The sequence below is a fragment of the Sturnus vulgaris genome, chromosome 19 (assembly GCF_052056855.1).
Source record: "Sturnus vulgaris isolate bStuVul1 chromosome 19, bStuVul1.hap1, whole genome shotgun sequence".
NCBI lineage: Eukaryota > Metazoa > Chordata > Aves > Passeriformes > Sturnidae > Sturnus > Sturnus vulgaris.
Window position 1 is genome coordinate 1,515,226 of NC_142261.1, and position 21,558 is coordinate 1,536,783.

The 21,558-nt window shown below is 42.4% G+C and overlaps 1 protein-coding gene across 3 annotated transcripts in view; it reads right to left on the reverse strand.

The window, feature by feature from the left end:
• Window positions 1-21,558, reverse strand: part of TMEM132B (transmembrane protein 132B) — a 219,211-nt gene that overhangs the window by 53,502 nt on the left and 144,151 nt on the right. For 2 of the 3 annotated variants that reach the window (XR_015807610.1, XM_088175778.1), the window contains exon 4: window positions 17,041-17,227. Coding sequence is in view for 2 of the 3 variants with exons in the window: in XM_088175778.1 (XP_088031904.1) it covers window positions 17,041-17,227 (187 nt within the window). In the remaining variant the exon portion in view is untranslated. Of the gene's footprint in view, window positions 1-16,668; window positions 16,686-17,040; window positions 17,228-21,558 lie in introns of those variants that run through there. The other variant, XM_014887571.2, reaches the window with a different exon arrangement.

Genomic DNA, 21,558 nt, shown 5'->3' on the forward strand with positions numbered 1-21,558 from the left:
GGCTTCTTTCCTTCTTTTTCCCCACCTTGGAATATTTAGGCACGTCCTCCCCCCTGGTTGTATTTCACCCCCTTGGTGCTGAAATGCACTTGGCACAGATCCCCACAGTTTGTTTTCAAAGTGCTCATCCAAAAAGGGAGGAGCAGAAAAAAAAAAACCACCACAGTAAAAACATTAAACACAGTGATCAAAGTATCTCGTTTAAACTGCTGCATTTTCAGTTTTCTTCGAGGCAACAGGAATGATCTGGATAAACTGGACCTTGAAACAGAAATCACGTTTATGTACATCTTTGTCACGATGCAAGAACTTTCCAAAAGCCCAAAAACTACAGCCAGAAGGCTCCTCTAACGAAAAGCAAAACAAAGTAATCAAACATTTCCCTCTGCATTCTCTTGTGCTATTGCAAGTTTGTTTTCGTGGCCAACATGATACAGAGTGGTCAATCTGAAGTCGCAGCAGCTAATTCAAACACACTTTTCTATTTGTTTTAAATTTTTTGTCAAATGACACTGAGAATCAGAGCCCACCAGCTGCACTCCCTCAAATGTGACTTCAGTGCTGGTTTTGTTCCTCTTTGTTAATGAAGGCAGTTGTGCAAGTTGTTGTTGATTTAGTTTGGGATTTTTCTCCCAGCAGCGTTGCAATTAATTCTGGTACACAGATCCAATGCAATCTTGACAAAAGCTATTATGGAGAACAACCTGGAATAAAACTGCAACTGCACTTCTTCCTGAAGACAAACTGTGACAGGAGTGGAGGAGAAGAGGAGGGTTCCTGGCCAGGTAATGCTGGGCTGAGGATCAGGGAAAGCCTGGGAGCATCTCTGGGGCAGCCAGGGCTGGCAGCAGCTCCCTCCCCTGCTGCTGCAGTTCTGCTTTGGCTTTCTTTGCTTTTTCTCCTTTCTTGGACAAGAATCTCAAACCCAGAGTTTCAGTCTAAAAAGCCTCACTCCAACATGCACTGCAATTCGGTCCAGAGGGGAATAAAGGTATTATCTGGGAAAATCAAGGCACAGGAAAAGACTTCAGACTCTATTAGACTCTATTAAGCATAGCTGTGTGTAGCTGCTGCAGTCTGTATTTCACCAACTTTTGCGATAGCTCTTCCCATTTATTCTGCGTGGTCTCTTGGGGTAAACAAAGCCAGAAACTCTGCATCTGACTGAAAAAACATTGACATGAAAGGTGGGCTGGGATATGATATATAAAGATTTTGCTATTTTTACATGTGCAGTGATATTTAGAAAGGTTGGGAATGATGTTTAGATCTTATTTATTTCTGGTCAAATGGATTGCCAGAGGATTTTTCTGACAGTGGCTGTCTCCAATTCCATGGCAGTGAATATGCAGAAAATGTGCAAGGTCCTGGGATTTCATTCACAAAATGCTGCAGAATGAATTCAGCCGAGGTGGGAGCTGTAGCCTTTTTGTGTGTGTGATTTTCAGAGCACAACACCCTGAGAGCTCACCTCTCCCCAGGGCAGATTGTTTGGGTATTACAACAACCACACTTGGGTTAATTTGACATCGTGTCCTCCCCTCTGCAGCACCACGGCAAAGGGGACAATGTGTGACTCCAGCTGCTCCAAGGGAAGTTCTCATTTATCTCTCCAAGTGCCAGTGTCACTTTAAAGAGAGTTTTTCACACGGAGTGCTCTGACAGGCGTTTCACCGATGACTAAAACTTTATATTCAATATTTTGTCCACGTGCCCACGAGGAACAGTACAAACATGATTATACATTGAGAAAAAAACCCCCACAATGATTAATTGAGTAGATTAACCTCTGAAACACTTGGACAGCTGTTTCAACATGCTGTCTTTGAGGGCAATATGCTGGAACAGCTGTTCTTACACATAAGGTAAAATTGTCTGCTTTGCTTTGCAATGTGAACACTCAAGGCCTGTTTCGTGTCTTAGTGACTTTAACACTCACCTGGAGCCTTGCCAAGGTTCTGTACAGCTTGCATACATTCCTTTTTTTTCCACCTGATTAGCAGCTCCACCCATGTCAACTCATTTGCTGAGCAATAGGCTCAGAAGCAGAGTCAAGTGGCTTTCTGTCATCTTTACACAGGATCTACACACTCGGGCTGCTCCCTGCAGCAAGATCCTCCCAGAGTGCATGAATGAATTTGATTATTTTTGTATGTGCTTTCACAATAGCACAAGTGTGTTCCTTAAATGGGAAATCATGTCCTGCTTCATGGAGCTTTCTCTCCTAGTTTCCAAGGCAACTCCATACACAGACACATGCAAACACGTGCCTGCTATTAATATTCCTTTTGGATGGGGGAATATCTTCATTTATCAATGAAACACTCAACAGCTTCTGTGGGAGTGAAAGACTCAGACAAACTTCTCACAGAGGAATTCACAGCAGGAAAGCATTCAAGAAACTCTTCCCTTTTGATTGCAGGCTTAGAACCACATGTTTTGGGAAGTTTTGGCATCAAGATCTCCTCCAGCCACGTAAACACAGAACCCTGAGCCCACCTTGCCGTGCCCTTGTGCTACAACCAAGCTTTCAGTCAAACTCTTCCAAAGAGAAGAAACAACCTGGGAGCTTGGCTGGCACATTGCTGTCCCTGGGTTCCCTCCCGTGGATAAGAAGCTGACAGAAATGAAACTCTTCAGGAGAGGTTCTGCAGCCTGGCCAGAGCTGAGCTGCAGGAGCTGCACCTGACTCTTGGCACCTGCCCACGGCTGAACCTGTTCCACGCTCCCAAATCAAACTCATTTCACAACAAGCGAGCTCTGGGCACAGGAACGATTTGTCACGCTCAGCACTCCGTGCTAAATCACATTTATACCCTCTAATTCTCAATTGTAATCCTCTTTGGGACTGGCTTAATTGTTGTGCTTTGAGGAGCAGGGGTCAGGCAGAGGCAGTGAGTGCTGAGTGAGAAGTGCACAGTCTGTGCCTGCCTGGTTCTGCTGCTCCTCTGAGCAGGGACGTGTGACAAAGCAGGGAGGCAGCTGGAAATGGCAAGAGAAGCTTTCAAAGGGAGCACTCTGAAGTGCTGCTGGTTCATTGTTGTTTCCATCGATCTGATTTTTTTCCCCTGGCATATGAAAGGCCTGATGATTGCTGACACTGCCTGGGAGGTTGGAGCTGTCATCCCCACACTGCTTCGTGGGGTTTCAGAGCACAGCAGACTTGGAAGCAGAGTTGGCTCTTGCCTATTTAAATATCCCATTAACGACAACAGAATCTGCTCTATCCTTAGGGGTCAAGTGCCATGCCCAAAATAAACCCACTTGCACAGGATTCAGGGTATTTTCAATATCACCAAATCCCAGGGCAAGGCAAGTTCAGGCAAAGGCTCTTACTCAGGTCTCCTTATACCAGGCGTGGATTTGAAGGGACATAAATGTGATTTATCTCCAAGCTTAACAGCCAGCAATTGTGCTGGAATGGGACGCTGCTTATACTGAATTCAGTTCAGTTCGGGGTTGATTTAGAAACATCTGGCTGGGATTTATGGTACAGGGAATGCAGCAGAATTCCATTAACATCAGCAGAGCACCTTTGCATTTCACTGGGGAACCCAGACCTCTTTTCCATATGTGAATGCAGCATGTTCCCCGTCCTTTGCATAAGTATTTGAAGCTGTGCTTTACACAGCTCTGCTCTGGAAAAAGATTTGGGTTTTACGTCACCTCTTGTTTGCAAATAAATTCTTAAAAGGAGGAAAATCTTCAGTGGATTCTATGAGAAAATCCTGACTTCAATGGGAACTCCACCATCCTTACTATGAAAACAGTTTATGAACCCAATTCCCTTAATTCATGCACTCCCTAACTTTTCAACATTGCTCCTATTAACTTGCACAACCGTGTAGCCTTAATGATTTTAGGTTACATTTATACTACATGCTTCTATTTCTGAATGGTTTATAAGGGAGACTAATCAATATTTAATAGGCATTTGAAGTGTGCAGCAGACACGAGCAGCATGTGTTAGAGAAGGTCAAAGGCACATCCATAGCAGGCTTAGAAACTCCTGTGAGCTCTGACTGGCAAATATCCCCCTGGGCCAACAGGATTCTGCAACAATATTACCAGCAATTATCCAATTAGTAACGGTTTCATTAATAACTCAGTCTTTGTAAACTATTTTAAATGCAATGCAATTGCACAAGGAAGAATCCCAGTGGGTGAGGTCACCCATTCCATGACAGCATTAGGGAGAAATCCCTAATTAGGGTTAGGGTTTAAATGCCTCTCTTCTCCCACTAACACTGTAACATTTGCAATGCAAACACCATGACAGTGTTATTTTGGGGTTTGGGCACTTTATCCTACATCCTTAGGTTAAAATCTGCTTTAAGACACATAAATTCAAGCCTCACAGGAGCCTAGAGCAGCTTGCTGTGCATATCTGTGCGTGTAGAAGGCCACAACTTCGCCTTTTTATTTACAGAACCATTAATTAAATTACTGCAATTAAATATCAAATCTAATTGCATTAAGATACCATTAAGCAGGCAGGAAGTCAGAATCAGAGCTGGCATTAGGGTTAATGGCAGCTCTACGTGGGTAGTGTGTAATGCACTCTGTGTGAGGCACATCCCAAAGGATGCAGCTGACATCCACAAAAACAACACTTGATGCAAATATCCTTTCACAATGTCCTACTTTTTGCACCATTTCCAATTGTTTGTGTGGGTTTCCTGCTATTTTGCTCTTCAGGCAAGTCACCTGAAGTGAGATGGAAGAGATTTATAAATGACAGTTTTATAAATGACAGTTTCTGAGAACCACAAAATCCCCAACTTGCAATTAGTCCAGAGGGCACAAGCTCCAATAACAAATCCACCTGAAGTTATGATTCTTCCACTTTCTTTTCTATCTCTTTTCTAATTAACTGTAACAGTAATAGAGATTTCTTAAAAAAAAAAAAAAATAGAAGTCAAGGGAATCTAAATCCCTGTTTTCTTCATTGTCACACTCACCAGCTCCACCCAGTAAATCCCAGCAGCCACATTCCCCAGGCAGGGGGACATCCCTCACTGCAGAGGTCCTGCATTGCCTGGGAAATGCAGGGAATCCCCTCAGAAATGTTGATTTTTTGCCACAGCAATGAAGTGGGAGGACTCGGGTCTCCTCCTGTTATATATATTATATTTCCTGTTATATATATATTTATTTTCCTGCAGCAAAATGACACCAAGTACAAGCACTGCCCTCCTGAAGAACCCAAATCTGCTGGTGGAAAAGCAGCACTGAAATAGAAAATATTCCTTCAGCAGGCTCCTTGCTGTATCCTGAACTTAATGGTTTTCTTGAGGGTTTTACAGCAGAATTAAAATAATAATAATTAAAAAAATGATGTTTGCTTATGCACTGATCAAACTAGCACAGAACTCTGTGTGCCTGTATTTTCAACTGGAGGAAAAACATAGAGAAGATTCAATATTTATGCAATGTTTTATGGAAGTTCAATAGCAAAATCCAATATAATTTCCCAATTAAAATCACCTGCTAGTTGACTTACATCCATTACTATTAACTCAAGCCACTGTACACTGAAACTATTCACACAATAGTGTTATGTGAACATGCATAGGTTAAAAATTAGTAATTACTGTCTAGACAATTCACTGTTAGCTATAGTTGAGTGAATATAATGAATAATTTATTTGATTAATTTTGCATTCCTTTTTCTCTTTGTCAATTGATCATGACCATGGAAAACTTGAAAATGCATTCATTTATCAGAGTTATTTTCTGTGAATAATTCTTAGCCTGAACATTTTTCCACAAAACAAACTATTCTTACTTGTGGACTGAAATTCACATTATGGGAGGGAAACTATGGAGACCACTGGGATTGTTGTTCCTTTTTGCTTAGGAAATAGCAGCAGTGCTAAAATGCTTTTACAAAATGAGAACCCAAAGAGTTTGATGCTCATCTTGTATAAGTTACATAATTAAGAACTATGGAACTGATAAGCAATAGCTAATACTTAATTTGAAACTACAGATGAAGTGGGAAGATGATGATCTTTACTTTGAGTTTAGAAGCCCACAAGGAAAAGGGGAAAATAAGAAATATCTGAGCTGGGGGAACACTGGCAGGAGTTCACTGTCACGGGGCCATTCCTGTTTTTAACACAAATTGCTAGAAAGCAGATAAAGTTACAGGGTGAACGTTTCTGCTTTCTGTGGGCAGAGCTGGATTTGAGCTGGCAATCTGGAGGCAAGAGACTCAACAACCATTAGAGCTCCCTGCTCTGACGTGGAATTTAATCGTGTGTTCTTCCCTTTGAAATTTGCTCTTCATTAGGTGCACTTCAAAATGGAGGCAGAAACAATGAGGGGCTTTGACCGTGCAGCAGATCAAATGCATTTTGACATCCAAACACTCGGGAATAAATGACACACACTAATGAGACACAGAGATCAAATGCTCCGTTTGCCACTTAAATCTCCAGCAATATGAAGCACGTCGAGGTTGTTAACCCTTGCCTGGCTGGATGCTGCAGGGTCCAAATGGCCCCACATTTCCTTTTTGTCAAATTTAATTCTCCTGGCTCCTCCTCTTCTGCAGGGCCAAGCCAACACCACAGGAATTATCTTGCTCCTGACCACAAGGGAACAGGAGGAGGAGGAGGAAGGGTATGTGAAGGGATGGGGATGAAGGAAGTTTGATTTTGGGGTTGGACTTTCTACCTTTTTACTTCCACTCTTTACAACAACCTTACAGGGACACGGCACAGGCAGCAGCAGCAAACACTGGCTGTGATCAGTGTGAGAGTCAGAAAGGAACTGAGGAGAGCAGGGATTAGGAGGGCAGGAATTGAGGAGAGCAGGGTTTGAGGAGAGCAGGGATTAGGAGAACAGAACTGAGGAGAACAGGAATTGAGGAGAACAGGAATTGAGGAGAACAGGAATTGAGGAGAACAGGAATTGAGGAGAACAGGAATTAGGAGAACAGGAATTAGGAGAACAGGAATTAGGAGAACAGGTTTGGGCTCTCTCCCAGGCACCAGCAGCCTCACCAACACTGCTCTCATGGCTCTGAGGTTTTGGGCAGTGATATTCCCAGCTGTGGAAAGCAGCTGGAATGCTGAGAGTTGTTGCCATTCCAATGCATTTACCAGCCCAGAATTCCAAGATCCCAGAGACGAGGCAAAACTCTTTCAGCTTCTCCCTGTCCTTGTTCTCACGTTTGTTTGATGCCAACATTTCATCCCTTGAAACTCCCTGGATCTGTTCTTGCCCTCCAGCCACAGCAGTGCCTGCATTTATTCCCTCTGGAACACCTGGAATTTGCAGTGCCTGCATTTATTCCCTCTGGAACACCTGGAATTTGCAGTGCCTGCATTTATTCCCTCTGGAACACCTGGAATTTGCAGTGCCTGCATTTATTCCCCCTGGAACACCTGGAATTTGCAGTGCCTGCATTTATTCCCCCTGGAACACCTGGAATTTGCAGTGCCTGCTGTCCCTGCTCTCTTCTGCCTCTGATGGATTTTGAAAGAGCTCACCAAAAAAAGTGCCAACCAGCACAAAATGCAGCTTGGCCCCCCCAGCCACACAGGAGGCAGAGCTGGGAACTGCTAATTCCCAAACTTCAGAGCTGAGCAAAGCAGAATATTCCAAAGCTGTCCCAAAGCTCTGGGTTGGAGTATCCTGATCATATTAATAAAGCTTGAGGCACCTTTGTAAGAAATTTCTTCACACACAAGAGCTGCTTATAGGCTGCATTACAACTTCTGAAGCTCTCAGATTGCTGCTCTGCTCCATCTTTATGCTGCTATTTAAATTTAATTTAAAAAAAATTAGAAATTACATGAAAAATAATTCCTAAGCCTAACTACATTTGGACCATGTAAATCAGAAATAAGTGCACTGAGGTGAGGGACAGCTTTGAACAGGAGTTGATCACAACACAAATGAGTGTTTAAAAGGGAAAGTTTCCACTGCAGCATGTACATAAGAAATATTGTATTATATATACATATATACACACAATACAAAGTTAATTTATGTAGAAAGGACTCATCTTGCTCTATATCTAATAAATGCAGGCTGACTACCAAATATTCCTAATAATGCTTCCTCTCCAGCTAGCAGAACAGCTCAAAAACAAACATCATTTTGTTCATGTGTGTCCTTTATACTCATGTGCTGATTTAATTAACAATAATTTCAATATCTCGGAGATTTCTTCTCTGTTTTACAAATGATGCCCTTTTGATGAGGGCTTGGGTTCGAATTATTGTCCAATCAGCTGTGGACCAAGACTAGAATGCTAATTGGCAATGAAACCAGGGTGAGCACGATGGAAAAACTTACAGATGAGCCAAATTATTGGGTGATTGTTAAGGAACACAAAGAGGTTTTTTTTTAAGGCAAAGTAAAAGCTTTTCCAGGGTCCTGGGGTCTGCTCTGCACTGCTGCCAGCCCTTGAGGCAGGCTCAGCCCATCCCTGTGGGGCAGGAGGGTCACTGTGCCCTCCCTCCTGATCCTCTGCCAAGGCTTCCCTCCCATCACAAAATCTGTCAGGAAAGGGAGCAAACCTAATGGAGCAGAGGTATCCCCAGCTCAGCACTTCCCTCTGCACATTTATTATTGGAAACACTCACTTCCAAGGAGAATTTAGTGCCTGTGCACCCCTGGAGAGGATTTTCTAAGAATAGGAATTGTCCACCTGGATCAAAGGGACCTGAGTGTAGGGACACAGATTGAGAAAGTCAGAAAATCACAGCCTGGAAAATATTCCAGGCTGGAGCTTCTCAGCTCTGTTCCCAGCCCATGAGCTGCTCCAGCTCAAGGCCAGGGAGAATTTCTGCCAGGGTGATCATTTGGTCACAATAAAAAGGAATTAATACCAAGATAGAAGCCCTGTTGTGGTGTGTGCCCAGGCCCTGGCCATGGGGTGTCTTCTCTCTGAACCAATCTCCTTTTCTCTGCTCTGGGAGTTGCAGTCCTGCTATAAAACCAAGTGTGTTTGTGAATAAACTTGGCTCTTCCTTCCTGTCATGACAGACGCCCATGGAGCTGTGCACCTTATTTCCCCTGCCCTTAAAGGGTTAAAATCCCTTTCCAGGGCCACACCTGAGATCGTTCTGGCTGCAGGAAAGGCTCGATGTCCTCCTGCCCTGGACATGTGGTCAGCACATGACCCCTTCCAAAGCCAGCTTCATTTAGAAACCCCTGACCAAAGCTGCTGCAGACACTCATCAATGAATTCCAGAATTCTCCTTTTCCCAACCAGGCCTGGGTGGAGCAGAACTGAGCCACCACCAGTCTGATTTCACAGGGAGCTGTCTCCAGTTTTAGTGAGGAGGCAGGGCAGGAAGAACAGTGTCTGTGCCAAAGGGATTAATCCCGGGATTAATTAATTAATCCCTGGGTGGAAGCAGAGGGACAGGAGCAAGCAGTGCTGGGAGCAGGAGGGGGAAAAGAAATCCCCTTTGTCTGTCCCCAGTGCTGCTTGCCTGGCTGATCATAAATTATCATAAAATATCATTTACAGCAAGGCCAGACTCAGGAGAGCCTGGCCACACTTAGACCACCTCAGGACACAAATTTTGGACATAATTTGTGAGACCAGCACAGAGTTCCCATGGCACAGCCAATGCTGCCCCATTCCTGTGCTGGGGAATGCTCTAAGGACAAACATGGCACAGGAAAAATCCAGTTTGCAACGCTGGAAGTGCCTTCATCCCACAGGCTCATCACTCCCATTCATCCCAACTGCAAACAAGTGACAATATGTGGATAAATCACTGTAATTTGGGGCAGATTCAGAGTGGCTTCCAAGAGGTGGATTAGTGGGAAATGCTGCCTGGAGGACTGGATCCTAAAGGATCTGGAACATTTGGCATCAGCCCTCTCTGCATGTTCATTAATATTTTGGACTCTGATTGCAACGAGTATCAGCAAGTGTATCGAATTTCATGAAAGCAAATTATTGGTTCACAGTGGAATAACATGGTGCTTTACTCAAGCAGGCATAAAACATGAGGATGAAAACCTCATATAATCTCCAGCTATTGTCATTCAATGTTTATCATCCAACACAGTCGAATACAATTCTTATCTTTGATGGATGTGGCACACAATAGCTGTTTTCTTGAGTGCATCATAAATATTAATAGTGTTCACAGAGCTTCTTAAAATTTGTCATGTCACATTGCTTTCATGGAAACATTCAAAATGCCATTATTTTTGTCCCACCAATAGCAAATTTTCCTTCAGTTTCTTTCTTTCCCACTCTCGAAATTAAATGGCAGAGGATGTTTAACTGAGCAGAGGAAAAAAAAAAAGCGATAATGGTTCACATTGAGTCATTCCAAAACCTACTTCAGATGCCCAGAATTAGACTGAAAGAGGGAAAAAATGTGATATCCTTTGGAAAACACAGTCCAGTTAAAAATGAAACTCTTGATGAAATTGAAGAGATTTGTCTGGAATTTCATTTTGGGAAGAACACTGAGGAAGAATGCTGACATTACCAAAACGTTCCTAGTCTGCCATATTCAGAATGGGACATTTTCACTTCAGGGAAAAAAAAAAAAAACAAAACACTTTTTTCTCCCCAAATAGAATATTTGTAGATTATGGGGTGTAATAATACAGAGCAGTGTGGGCAGCAGGTCAAGGGGGAGAATTCTGCCTTTCTGCTCTTGTGGGATCTCACCTGGAGAGCTCACCCAGCCCTGGGCCAGCAGAACAAGAGGAGAGACCAGAGGAGCTGCCCCAGGGCTGCAGCCAGGCTGGGAGAGCTGGGAATGCTCCCCTGGAGAAGGGAAGGATCCAGGGAGAGCTGAGGGCACCTGAAGGGGCTCCAGGAGAGCTGGAGAGGGACTGGGGACAAGGGATGGAGGGACAGGACACAGGGAATGGCTCCCAGTGCCAGAGGGCAGGGCTGGATGGGATTTTGGGGATTGGGAATTCCCAGATTTGCTGTGGCTGCCCCTGGATCCCTGGCAGTGTCCCAGGCCAGGCTGGACATTGGGGTTGGACATGGGGACAGTGGATTTAGGGTCCCCTCCAACTCAATCTATTCTCTGCTTCTGTGATTTAATCAGGTGGAATCAAACACCTCAGTTCCACAGGGAAATCAGTTTTTCTGCTCTTAAACAGCTTTGATCACCAAAATGGCTTTTCAGGGTGGCTGATGACAAGGCAAGCTGAAATCCCCTGGATTTCACTCAGAGCCCATGTGGACATCCCTCACATCTGCTCCCCACACATTTCTCTCCCAGTGTGTTTCAGAGTCAAAGCCTTCCTCTGATCAAGCTTAATAAAACCTCCAGTGCTTTGTGTTCTGCTTGATGTGTTCCAATTTTTAAATATTTTAAAATTTCATCTTTCTCCATAAAATTCACCCTGTGGTTTTTAGAGCAGCCTGACAAAACAAAACCATTTAATTTTCTATGACAATTAATTTGGAGATGGTAACAATTGCACAGGATCCTATCTCTGCTACAGAGACATAAAACACTCGCTGTGGGCACGGGAAATAAAGTAATACAAAAGAAGAATCTCTTTTTTTCCTATTCTGTACTCTCTCCACAGTAGTTAGTTTGCTCTGAGTATAAAATCAATCCTTCCAATGTGGGATTTTAGGAAAGTTCAAGGCTTCAATGCTGCTGCCATTAATCAGAGTTAAAATTTACACTGAAATCTGTGAACTGGGAGCCACAGATTCCAGTTTTATATTAAAACAATGTTGATAATCCCTAATATTTCTGGGATGGAGATCTACTCTAGATTGACTTTACATTTAAATTTTTTTTTTCTGTGAAATGCTGAATGTTGGGAAGGACAAAATCCCATTCTGGGCAGGTTCCTTTGCATGAAAAGTAAAACAGAAAGGCACTGTTGAAAAGGAACTGCAATGCCAAAGGTCCAAGTGATTTCAAGTAAGAAATATGCACTAAGTGCAGTGGATAAACACATAGGGGACAATTTTGCACATAAATGCATTTAACCAACTTCTGAAAGATATGTAAATCATCTGGGTTTGCTAGAAATGACTCATCCTATCTGATTTTTTATACTTCAGAATTAAGTGGGTTTGGTTTTTATACCCAAACCCAGAGCAAGCAAAGAAAAAGCTGGAAAAGCCTCACATTTCCTCTTTTAGTTTGAGGTGCAGGTAAGCTGCTTTCTAAGCCTGGGTCAAGTCTAAGTCAACCTCTAAGTTCTAAGTCTGGGTCAGCTCCCACCTTGGACTGAGTGTGCTCCTTTAATTGGTGTCTGAATATAAATTCCATTACCAAACCATGATTTCTGTAGGAAAAAGAAATCCTTGAAAGTTTTTTCCTCAAACGAATCAGCTCTCTGCACTCCTGTTTCAGCCTGAGTTATAACAATGGGCACCTTTAAAGGACAATTTTTCTGGGTGTTCTTGTCTGGCAGCAACCAGAAATACAATTTTCCAACGTGTCATTTAAAGGAAACCTCAGCAGAGCAAGCACAGCCATCTGTGTAAGTGATTCACAACATCAGGGACCCATCATTCAACCCACAGCTCCCATTCTGGGGGGGAAGAAACAAAATTCCTGAACAAACAGCTCCAAAACTTGTAGGGAACAGTGAAATGTTTGAGGCTGAGGGGTGCAGAGTGCTGGGGGAATATTGATTGTTGCATTTGAAAAAAAAAAAGCTTTGGAATGATGAGTCTGGGACTCACAGCTCCATCCCTGCACAGGATTTGCAGCATGGCCATCTGAAAGGGCAGAGCTGCCAGTCACAGACCAAGCCAGCATTTCCCAGATAAGAAGACAATTCCAGGTATTTTTTCTAGTATGAAATCTATTGTTCCTCAAGCCTTCAGCCTCAGCTGGAGCCTTCCTATAAAAACCAGTTAAAATACATCACTTCAATGTCTTATTCTTTACTTTACCTAAGTTCCTGGTTGCCTAGAAACTCACTAAAAGACCTGGATTTGAATTTTTTTTTTTCCTCTTTTTCTTCATATTTTTTGCCAACTGTTAGTTAGATAACAGATTAATGAAATCACAGTTGTTTGTGACAGAAACCTGGGTGACAGACTCAGAGCTGGGGAAGTGTTTGTTTCTTGCATCCCAGGAGTGTCAGACTCCACTGACCTTGCTACCAGCAACTTTCCACAACTCTGGAAATTGCAGATTATGTCTGCTGAGATCAAGAGCAATAACTGAGAATTACAGAATTCTATCATCACTGGACAGAACAGATTTTTTTCTGTGCTCTCAGTTTCTGTAATTAGCAGGACATCCACTTCCACTTTGCAAGATTATTATATCACATTTTTACATTAAGACAAATCAAGCTGTCTAATTCAGATCCAAGTTTAGAATGTTCTGCTGGACCTTCTGGATGCCTAAAAAAACACCTTCTGCTTCATCAGACACACATTCACAACCCCCATCCCATTTCAGTGGCACAAACCTTATTTTAAAATGATCACCTGCTGTGTTTACAGTCAGCAATGGGAGCAGCAGAAGAAGAATATCAGATTTTTCCTCCTGATTTTCAGTGGCACAACAAACAGAGGAACCAAAAAAAAAAAAATAGTTCTGGTTTTGCTTTCCTCACCTTGATGTGTAATTCTGGGAATGGATCACCTTTACTTTGGGGGGGATGTGAGTTCCACGTGCACATCTGGACAGATGTTGGAATAATCAATTAGCAGAGATGTTTAGCACCAACAAGGAGAGGATAAAAGCTCCCAGGAGCAAAGGGGCTGATTTTGCACCTGCCAGTGATCCTGGAATTTAAATTGAACAGATCCTCAGGGCTGCTCAGGGCCCCACAGGAGGAGGGTGCAGCCAGAAATTTGCATGGATCTCCAAATTTCCCTCCTCAGCAGCTCTCACAGCTACAGTCTCCCAGCAACTTTTTATCTCAAAAGGTTATGACAAAAATACTTGGATAAAACTAAATATTCTTGCCACTCTCCTCCAAAGAAACCTCCAGGAATCAAATATTCCAGCTTTTAGCAATCCTCCCATCCTTGCTTTTTTAGCTGAATTAAATCAGCCTTAACAAAACAAAAGTTTAGGTGACAAAACAACGTTCACATTCTTCCAAGCCACTCATCCCTGCTGTCACTTGTTCTTAAAGGTAGAAATTCTACCTCTTTTCTAACCAAAACAGTTTTTAGAGATAATAAGCAAGAGCACTGCGAGATCAACTGTTTTTAAGAACATAAAAAGGGACTTAGAAGTCATTCAGAAACAGGTAAAACTAAATAAGATTGACTTCATTTCCATTTAATTTCCTATTCTCATCAAGTTGAGTTTATTCAGGTCTGATTAATTAATGTCTGCAAAGAGTTCCAAAAATATAAAACACTACATAAATACTAAATAATAATAGAGTACTCAAGGAAAAGCTCATTTGTTAATTTGCACGGAGTTTTAGGAATTAGCATTTCTTTATTTCCCCTGTGCAAGCAGGCCCATCCAATCCCTTTTAGCTTTTTTAGTAAAAAATACTTTGGCAGCTACAGGACAATGGATCTTTATGTATTTTATGTGTTCCAGGTCACAGAAAATTGCTGGACTGGATGTTGCAATTGCTGGCAGCTCAAGGAGCTGGGGGAGAACTGTGAGGTGCTGCAGAAAGCAGGTCCTCCTTCAATAGGAAATTTTGTTTTCGTTTCTCTCATTATTGCAAAAGTTTTATTTATTTACAGGTCATAAATCCACCAAAAAAAAAAAAAACAACTTTTTTCCTTTACTCCACAGTTTACAATGTCAAAGTGTCAGAGATGAGATGAGCTCTGAATTCAGGTTCAGGCTCAGATTTGGAGCTGGAGTGGCCAACAGCTGCCAGAACTGCAAAAAGAAAAAGAAAACAAAAAAAAAGACAAAGAAAACCCTGGCAAGTCCCTGTTAGAGCCAGCAGCAAATGTTCACAAAGGGCTTTTGCTCTGGATTTTCTTTTCTATCCATGCTGCTCTGCTCCTGAAACCACAATGCCATGTGCAAGATATTCCTGCACCACATTCTGTCATTTTTATATCTGATTCACCATTGCTGCTCGATAATATTCCATCCACACGAGTTTTGTTTCATCTCCTACGTGCTTAAAAAAAAAAAAAAAAAAAAGGGAAATAGAAGGAAATTCTCTATTGCACATAATTTCTTCCCTATCACTGGGCTGACAAGTGTAGCCTTTGGCAGTGGGAAGTGGAAATTAAAATTATTTGGGGGTCTCATTTCCATTACAAGCATCTTTCCTTGCTTGTGGTCATGCCAGTGGCCGTGCAGAGGAAAACACCAATATCTGGTGGTATAATGGTGTAACACAAAGAAAATCAGCACACACCAACTCAAAGGAAGGGCAAATGAGGAAGAAATAAAAAAGGGTGGCTGCTTCTGAGGAAAGGCTGTAACATCCAGACTCTCCAGACCCAAATTTCCCCACTGAAATCATGTTCATGTACTAAAAAGCCCATCAGGCCCAAACACAGGTCAAAGGCCCTCACAAAAAGGTGCTTCTGATTTTTTTTTTTAACCAGGAGATATTTGCATTTTTTAAATAAATCACCAGCTCCAAGCTTTCTGCACATGTACACCTCACACCTGCTGGACACCTCCATCTTGAGGAATTATTTGATCCTTTCTGTGGAACTCAAACCTTTTATTAAATTGATCTTTTGCAGCTCACTGGACTCTTTGGCTCTTTTGGGGAAAAGCAGAGCAGCAAACAGAGCAGTTGTTTGGTTTAGCAGTGACGTTTCCCCCACATGCAATGTTAATTTATTTCACTGAAAATGTCCCCACTAATGACAATATTTGCCCTCAGAGCACAGGCATGGCAGTGCCACTCACACAGCAGAAGACAAGAGCTCCAGAGGAGCCATTTCCATGAACCACAGCAATAACCCACAAACGGGAAAGGATTTTCACAAAAGACCCAAAACGGTTTCCAAGGAGCCATTACGGCACATCAGGTAAATAAAATATTATTGAAATGTATTTTTTGCATTTAAATCACTTGCAGCAGGTGCAGAGGAAGCAGCTTATAATAAAAAGGCTCCCATTCCCTGGAATACTAACGAGGATCAGAGGAAACATTCAGGAAAATGGAGCAGGATCAGATTCTTAGCATGGCAAAGTGAATTATTCCATAAAAACATTCAGGAAAAGGGATCAGGATCAGATTCTTACCATGGAAAAGGGAATTATTCCATAAAAACATTCAGGAAAAGGGATCAGGAACAGGTTCTTAGCATGGCAAGGGGAACGATTATTCAGGAAAAGGGAACAAGAGCAGGATCTCAGCATGGCAAAGGGAATTATTCCATAAAATCATTGAGGAAAAGGGAGCAGGATCAGATTCTTACCATGGCCAGGGGAATGATTATTCAGGAAAAGGGATCAGGATCAGTTCTTAACATGGCCAGGGGGACAGTTTCCATAAAATCATTCAGGAAGAAGGATCAGGAACAGGTTCTTACCATGGCCAGGGGAACAATTCCCATAAAAACATTCAGGAAAAGAGAGCAGGACAAGGTTCTAACCATGGGAAAAGAAATGATTCCATAAAATCTTCGAGGAAAAGGGATCAGGATCAGATTCTTAGCATGGCAAGAATAATTATTCCATAAAATCATTGAGGAAAAGGGATCAGATCAGGTTCTTACCGTGGCCAGGGGAACAATTCCCATAAAAACACTGGGGAAAAGGGATCAGATCAGGTTCTTACCATGGCCAGGGGGACAATTCCCATAAAAACACTGGGGAAAAGGGATCAGATCAGGTTCTTACCATGGCCAGGGGGACAATTCCCATAAAAACATTGGGGAAAAGGGATCAGATCAGGTTCTTACCATGGCCAGGGGGACAATTCCCATAAAATCATTCAGGAAGAAGGATCAGGATCAATTCTTACCATGGCCAGGGGGACAATTCCCATAAAATCATTCAGGAAGAAGGATCAGGATGAGTTCTTACCATGGCCAGGGGGACAATTCCCATAAAATCATTCAGGAAGAAGGATCAGGATCAGTTCCTACCATGGCCAGGGGGACAATTCCCATAAAATCATTCAGGAAGAAGGATCAGGATCAGTTCTTACCATGGCCAGGGGGACAATTCCCACGAACAGGGTTGTGCTGACGAAGATCTCGGACACCACGAGCTCGCTGACGGAGTCGTCCCGCGGATATTCCACCTGCCAGGTGATCTGCTGGGCCCCTGCCAGGCTGCTGCCATTGGCAATCTCAAAATCCATCTGCAGGATCTCGTAGGAGGTCATGTTGGCTCTGGAAAACAAGGCAGAAATTCCCCCACCACGTCACTGGGATGTTGATGGCAAAATGGATTTTCGTTTCTTTTTCCTACTCACAAGATTTGCCTTAAATTCACTTGAGACACCGAGAGAAACCTAAATAAAACTGCACATGGGCAGCTGCAGAACTTTTCTAAGTAAGGTGAAACTGTGTCTTGTAGTTCCCTGAAATGGAGGCATTTTTCCCATTAAACTCAGGCATTCATTCTCCATAATCACAATGAACTTACAGAACGAGCCACAAACCCTTGGAAAAGCATTGCACAGATGTTGCTAAATTATTTAATATAACATTATTATCATTTTGATGCTGCAAAACAACAGAATACTTGGCCATTCCTCATGTTCTACCAGAAATGAGCTCTTGTGGTGGGGAAAAAAAAGTCCTTCAAACCCAAACTGGTCTTTATCTCCGTGAAAAAATGGATTTGCAGAAATTATACATGACAATAAATGAGGGGTAGATTATCCCTATTTTCAATTCATGACAACATTCTCCTCGTCAGTGGTGCAGACTTGTAATTATATGGCAATCATATATTTCTCATCTGGAAATAAAAGTTTAAAAGTAAAGAAATGGATGTAAATGCACAGCATTCAGAACTGAATTTAAGAATTACTTCTGCTTCCTTTCTCAACAACAACTCTTATCACTTTCCTCAAGTTCAAAGCTATGTAAATATTAATAATTAATCCTCAGGTTAGAAAAACAAATCTTGTTTTCGTGTTACAGAGAAGCAAACAGACACCAAGATTTAACCAAGTGCACTTGGTGCATCCACAGCAGGGATCTGTTTAGAAAACAGACCTTGGTTCATCCCAACTCCCCCAAAAACTGAATTGTTTTACAAATCATACAAAGTTTACACACAAATATTTACAAAGAATACAAGTTCCTGCCCCAGACTCCCAGACAGAACCTGATGGAGGTCACAGGCATGGGAAGGGATGGAAAGGCTCTGACTGCAGAGCCAGGACACGATTTTATCAACTCTGCTTCACTTTGGGGGTAAAATCTGAATTTGCTGTGTGTCGGGCCAATGGTACATTCATTATCTGTGTGTCCTTGCCCAAAGCAGCTTTTCCAAGAGCTGTGCTCACAGGAAGTTTTAGCTGCTGCTGCACACAACAGAGATTCAAAACATCCTTTTCCTCTTCCCAAATGCACAGAGGCAGAATCTGGGTTTGCCATATGTTTTTGAAGGAGAATTGTAAAGGGGAAAAGAAATCTGAGCAGGAATTATTGATTTTCATGTTTTCTTTCTGACAACAAACAACCTAAACATATGCTTCAATGCCTGGAGGATAAATATTTTCCATGCTGACAGAAGATAATATCCACCTCCAGGCAAAACTAGAAGCTATTAAGACATCTTTTGTGTGGCCAACCAGACAAGCAGCAAAAACCTTTTAAGATAAATTTTATTACATAATAATAGGGATGTAATTAAACCATTTCTGTTGAAAACATAAACTCAGCTTCATAGATTTTTTTGTGTATCACCTCCAGCAGTTTGTTTTATCTAAATTGCATAAAATTAATTTGCTCACAACACAGAACTGAAATTTAGATACGAGCTTTACACTAACTATGGATTTAGCTATTGGGTCTGCAATTTCACTTCAGTCTGTTCAGGCCAAGCTGCCACTCACAAAAACATCCAGGAGTGGTTTCAAATTGAGAACAGAACCTCCAGTGGAGGATTAATTAAATTAAATAAGAGGTCAGGTTATTCTGCAGTGACAAACCCATTCCATGGCTCCCACTGACTGGCATTTCTTTGAGTTCAGTCCACCACACCTTCAATTATTGCTTTCCTGTTCTTCTTTTTACACACCCAGAGAGAAACCACAATAATGGGTTTATATCTTAAACACAAACCTTGCTCAGCTGCATGAACAGTGAATTAAAACAAAGCAGCCCTCCCAGCTCTCCATCCTGCTTCCAAAGAGAATCCTTATCACCCCTTGCAAAAACGACCCCAAATGTTTGTCAGAGGTTTTCTGCTTTGTCTCAGTAGCCAATTATGCACCTGACACATAAATACTGATTAAAGAAATCTCCACTTCTCCCTTGGGTTCCTGCTGGAAGAGATGGCCTTGAACCATCTTTTGAATGCACAGCTTTGGCAAACCAGGATTCAGCTTTCTGCACTCTTAGTCCCCAGCAGGTGAATGAATCTCCTCTGAAATTATGGTCTGCTCTTGTCCTCTTTAGAGCTTCAGCCTTGGAGCAAAGCCAGGTGCTGTGGTACCTGGGACACCGAGTGCCCCACGGATGAATTCACCCTCTTTGTTCTAAGCTTCTTCCCAGGTTACAACTCCAACAAAACCTGAAAAGTGAATTTCCTGCATGTTCAGACTAGTGCTCACCTACTGGCTGCCTCATCTCTTATCCTACAGAGGTTTCCTGGTAGAAAGACTGGTATTACATTCATAATTCTTGCAATTTATTAACCATCCTCTGTAATACCGTGTGGGAGACCACTGCCTTTTCCTATTGAAATTGATGGAGGTTGCTAAAGTAAAACCAGAGATAAATTAAACCATAATCAAGACCTCAAATGTCAGCATTTACTTCTGCCAGCTCCATTAGCTGATAAATTCCCATCCCAACACCTGCATTTCAATTTCCCTGCTGCCTGTGCAGTGTATCACTGGAACCCTTTTTAAAAGCAGGTGTTCCACCCTGCCAAGGCAAAACCTGCAGCTTTGGGTCAGATTTGTACCTGGGGGGTCACAACCTTGGTCTTGGTAGCCACCCTGGACCTGCAGCTGCCTGCTGAAGACAAAATGCCACCAGTGGGAAAATCCACAAACAGAGCAGCCAAGGACTGTAACTCATGCTCTTATCAGCCATTAAATCCCGTTAAACCAAACTTCATCCTATCGAGATTTTGCAGCTTTTCCTGGAGACTTATTTCATTTTTCTCTTAAATAAGTTTGCACTCGTGGGGAGAGTCTGATGGAATCCAGGGACTATAAATCACTTCTCCCTCCCATATCTTTCCTCTCTTTTTTAGTTAAATATTTCTATTGTCCAGTAAAGTTTTTACCCGGTTTAGGATTTTGCCAAACTCTAGTTTAGAGAAGCAATAAAAAATAAAAAGTCAAAATTACTTTTATAAAAAAAGATTATTTCCTGCAAGCACAAGGAAAAGACCTTATAATTTTAGGCAGCTGGCATGCTTGCTAATAAGTCCATTTCTATGGAAATGAGTTCATAACTATTAATTTTGCCTGCTCCTGATCTATTCTTGATGAGCCTTTCAAATTTAGAAAAGCGCTTCATGATTCTCTCAATTTGGTAATTACTAACTCCCTTTGATGAATCCAGCCCAGTGTTTCAGACATGAGACATTCATTACACATTTTTCTCTCTGGTGAGAGGAGAAAAAAACAAAAAACACATGGGTCTTTTTGGATTTATTTCCTCTCACAAACTCCTGTAAGTAGGTCCTCTTGTTCAAATGGTGATTTATAATCCTATTTGTGCACCTTCCCATTCCTGCCTCTGCTGGGGGCTGGAAGAACGCCCAAATCCTTGAGATTTCTGCACAACCTCCTATTGTCTGGCCTCATATCTGTGTCATTTACAGCAGGTCCCAAACAGCCCAGTCCTCATCCCACGCCTGGGACTTGGGTTGGGATCCCAGTCTGGAGGGGAGTCTGAGCACAGGATGGCAAATCCATTCCAAGGAAAGCCAACTTTAGCCCCAGACAGATAAAGGAGTTCTCAGCACAGGAAAGGGTTGCTGAGTGCCAGAGCTTTCCCAAAAAACCACATCCACGTGGGCAGCACTAAGTGGTTCCATGGAGCTGCAGTTCATTTTTACAAAATAATGGATCTCTGTGAGGGTCCAGCACAGCTCTGATGTGAGAGGCTCTAACCAGCACCAGGAAATCTCCTGGCCCTGAGAGAACAAAGAATTGAATTTGTCCAAGCCCAACGTGGAATTATTGAATTAATGGAATGATACTCAGTGACTGATGTTATGGCAGCAGTAGCACAACTGGCTTGTATTTACTTAAATAAACAAAATTATTCACTATTAAGAGAGATTTGCATTGCTCAGCAAGCTGAAGGGCCTGCCCTGTGTGTCTGGGGAGAGAATGAGATGCAGGCTGGCATTTCAGGGCATTTCAGGGCATTTCAGAGCCACCCCAAGGCTCTGCTGGCTCCCACTCACGGGTCAGACACAACTGAGCTGATAAAAGTCAGAGCCTTCTATTACTGCACTTGGCTGTTACAGGAAATCACGAGTTCCATTCACTCATAAAATAATGTTTTCAGTAAATGGCAAT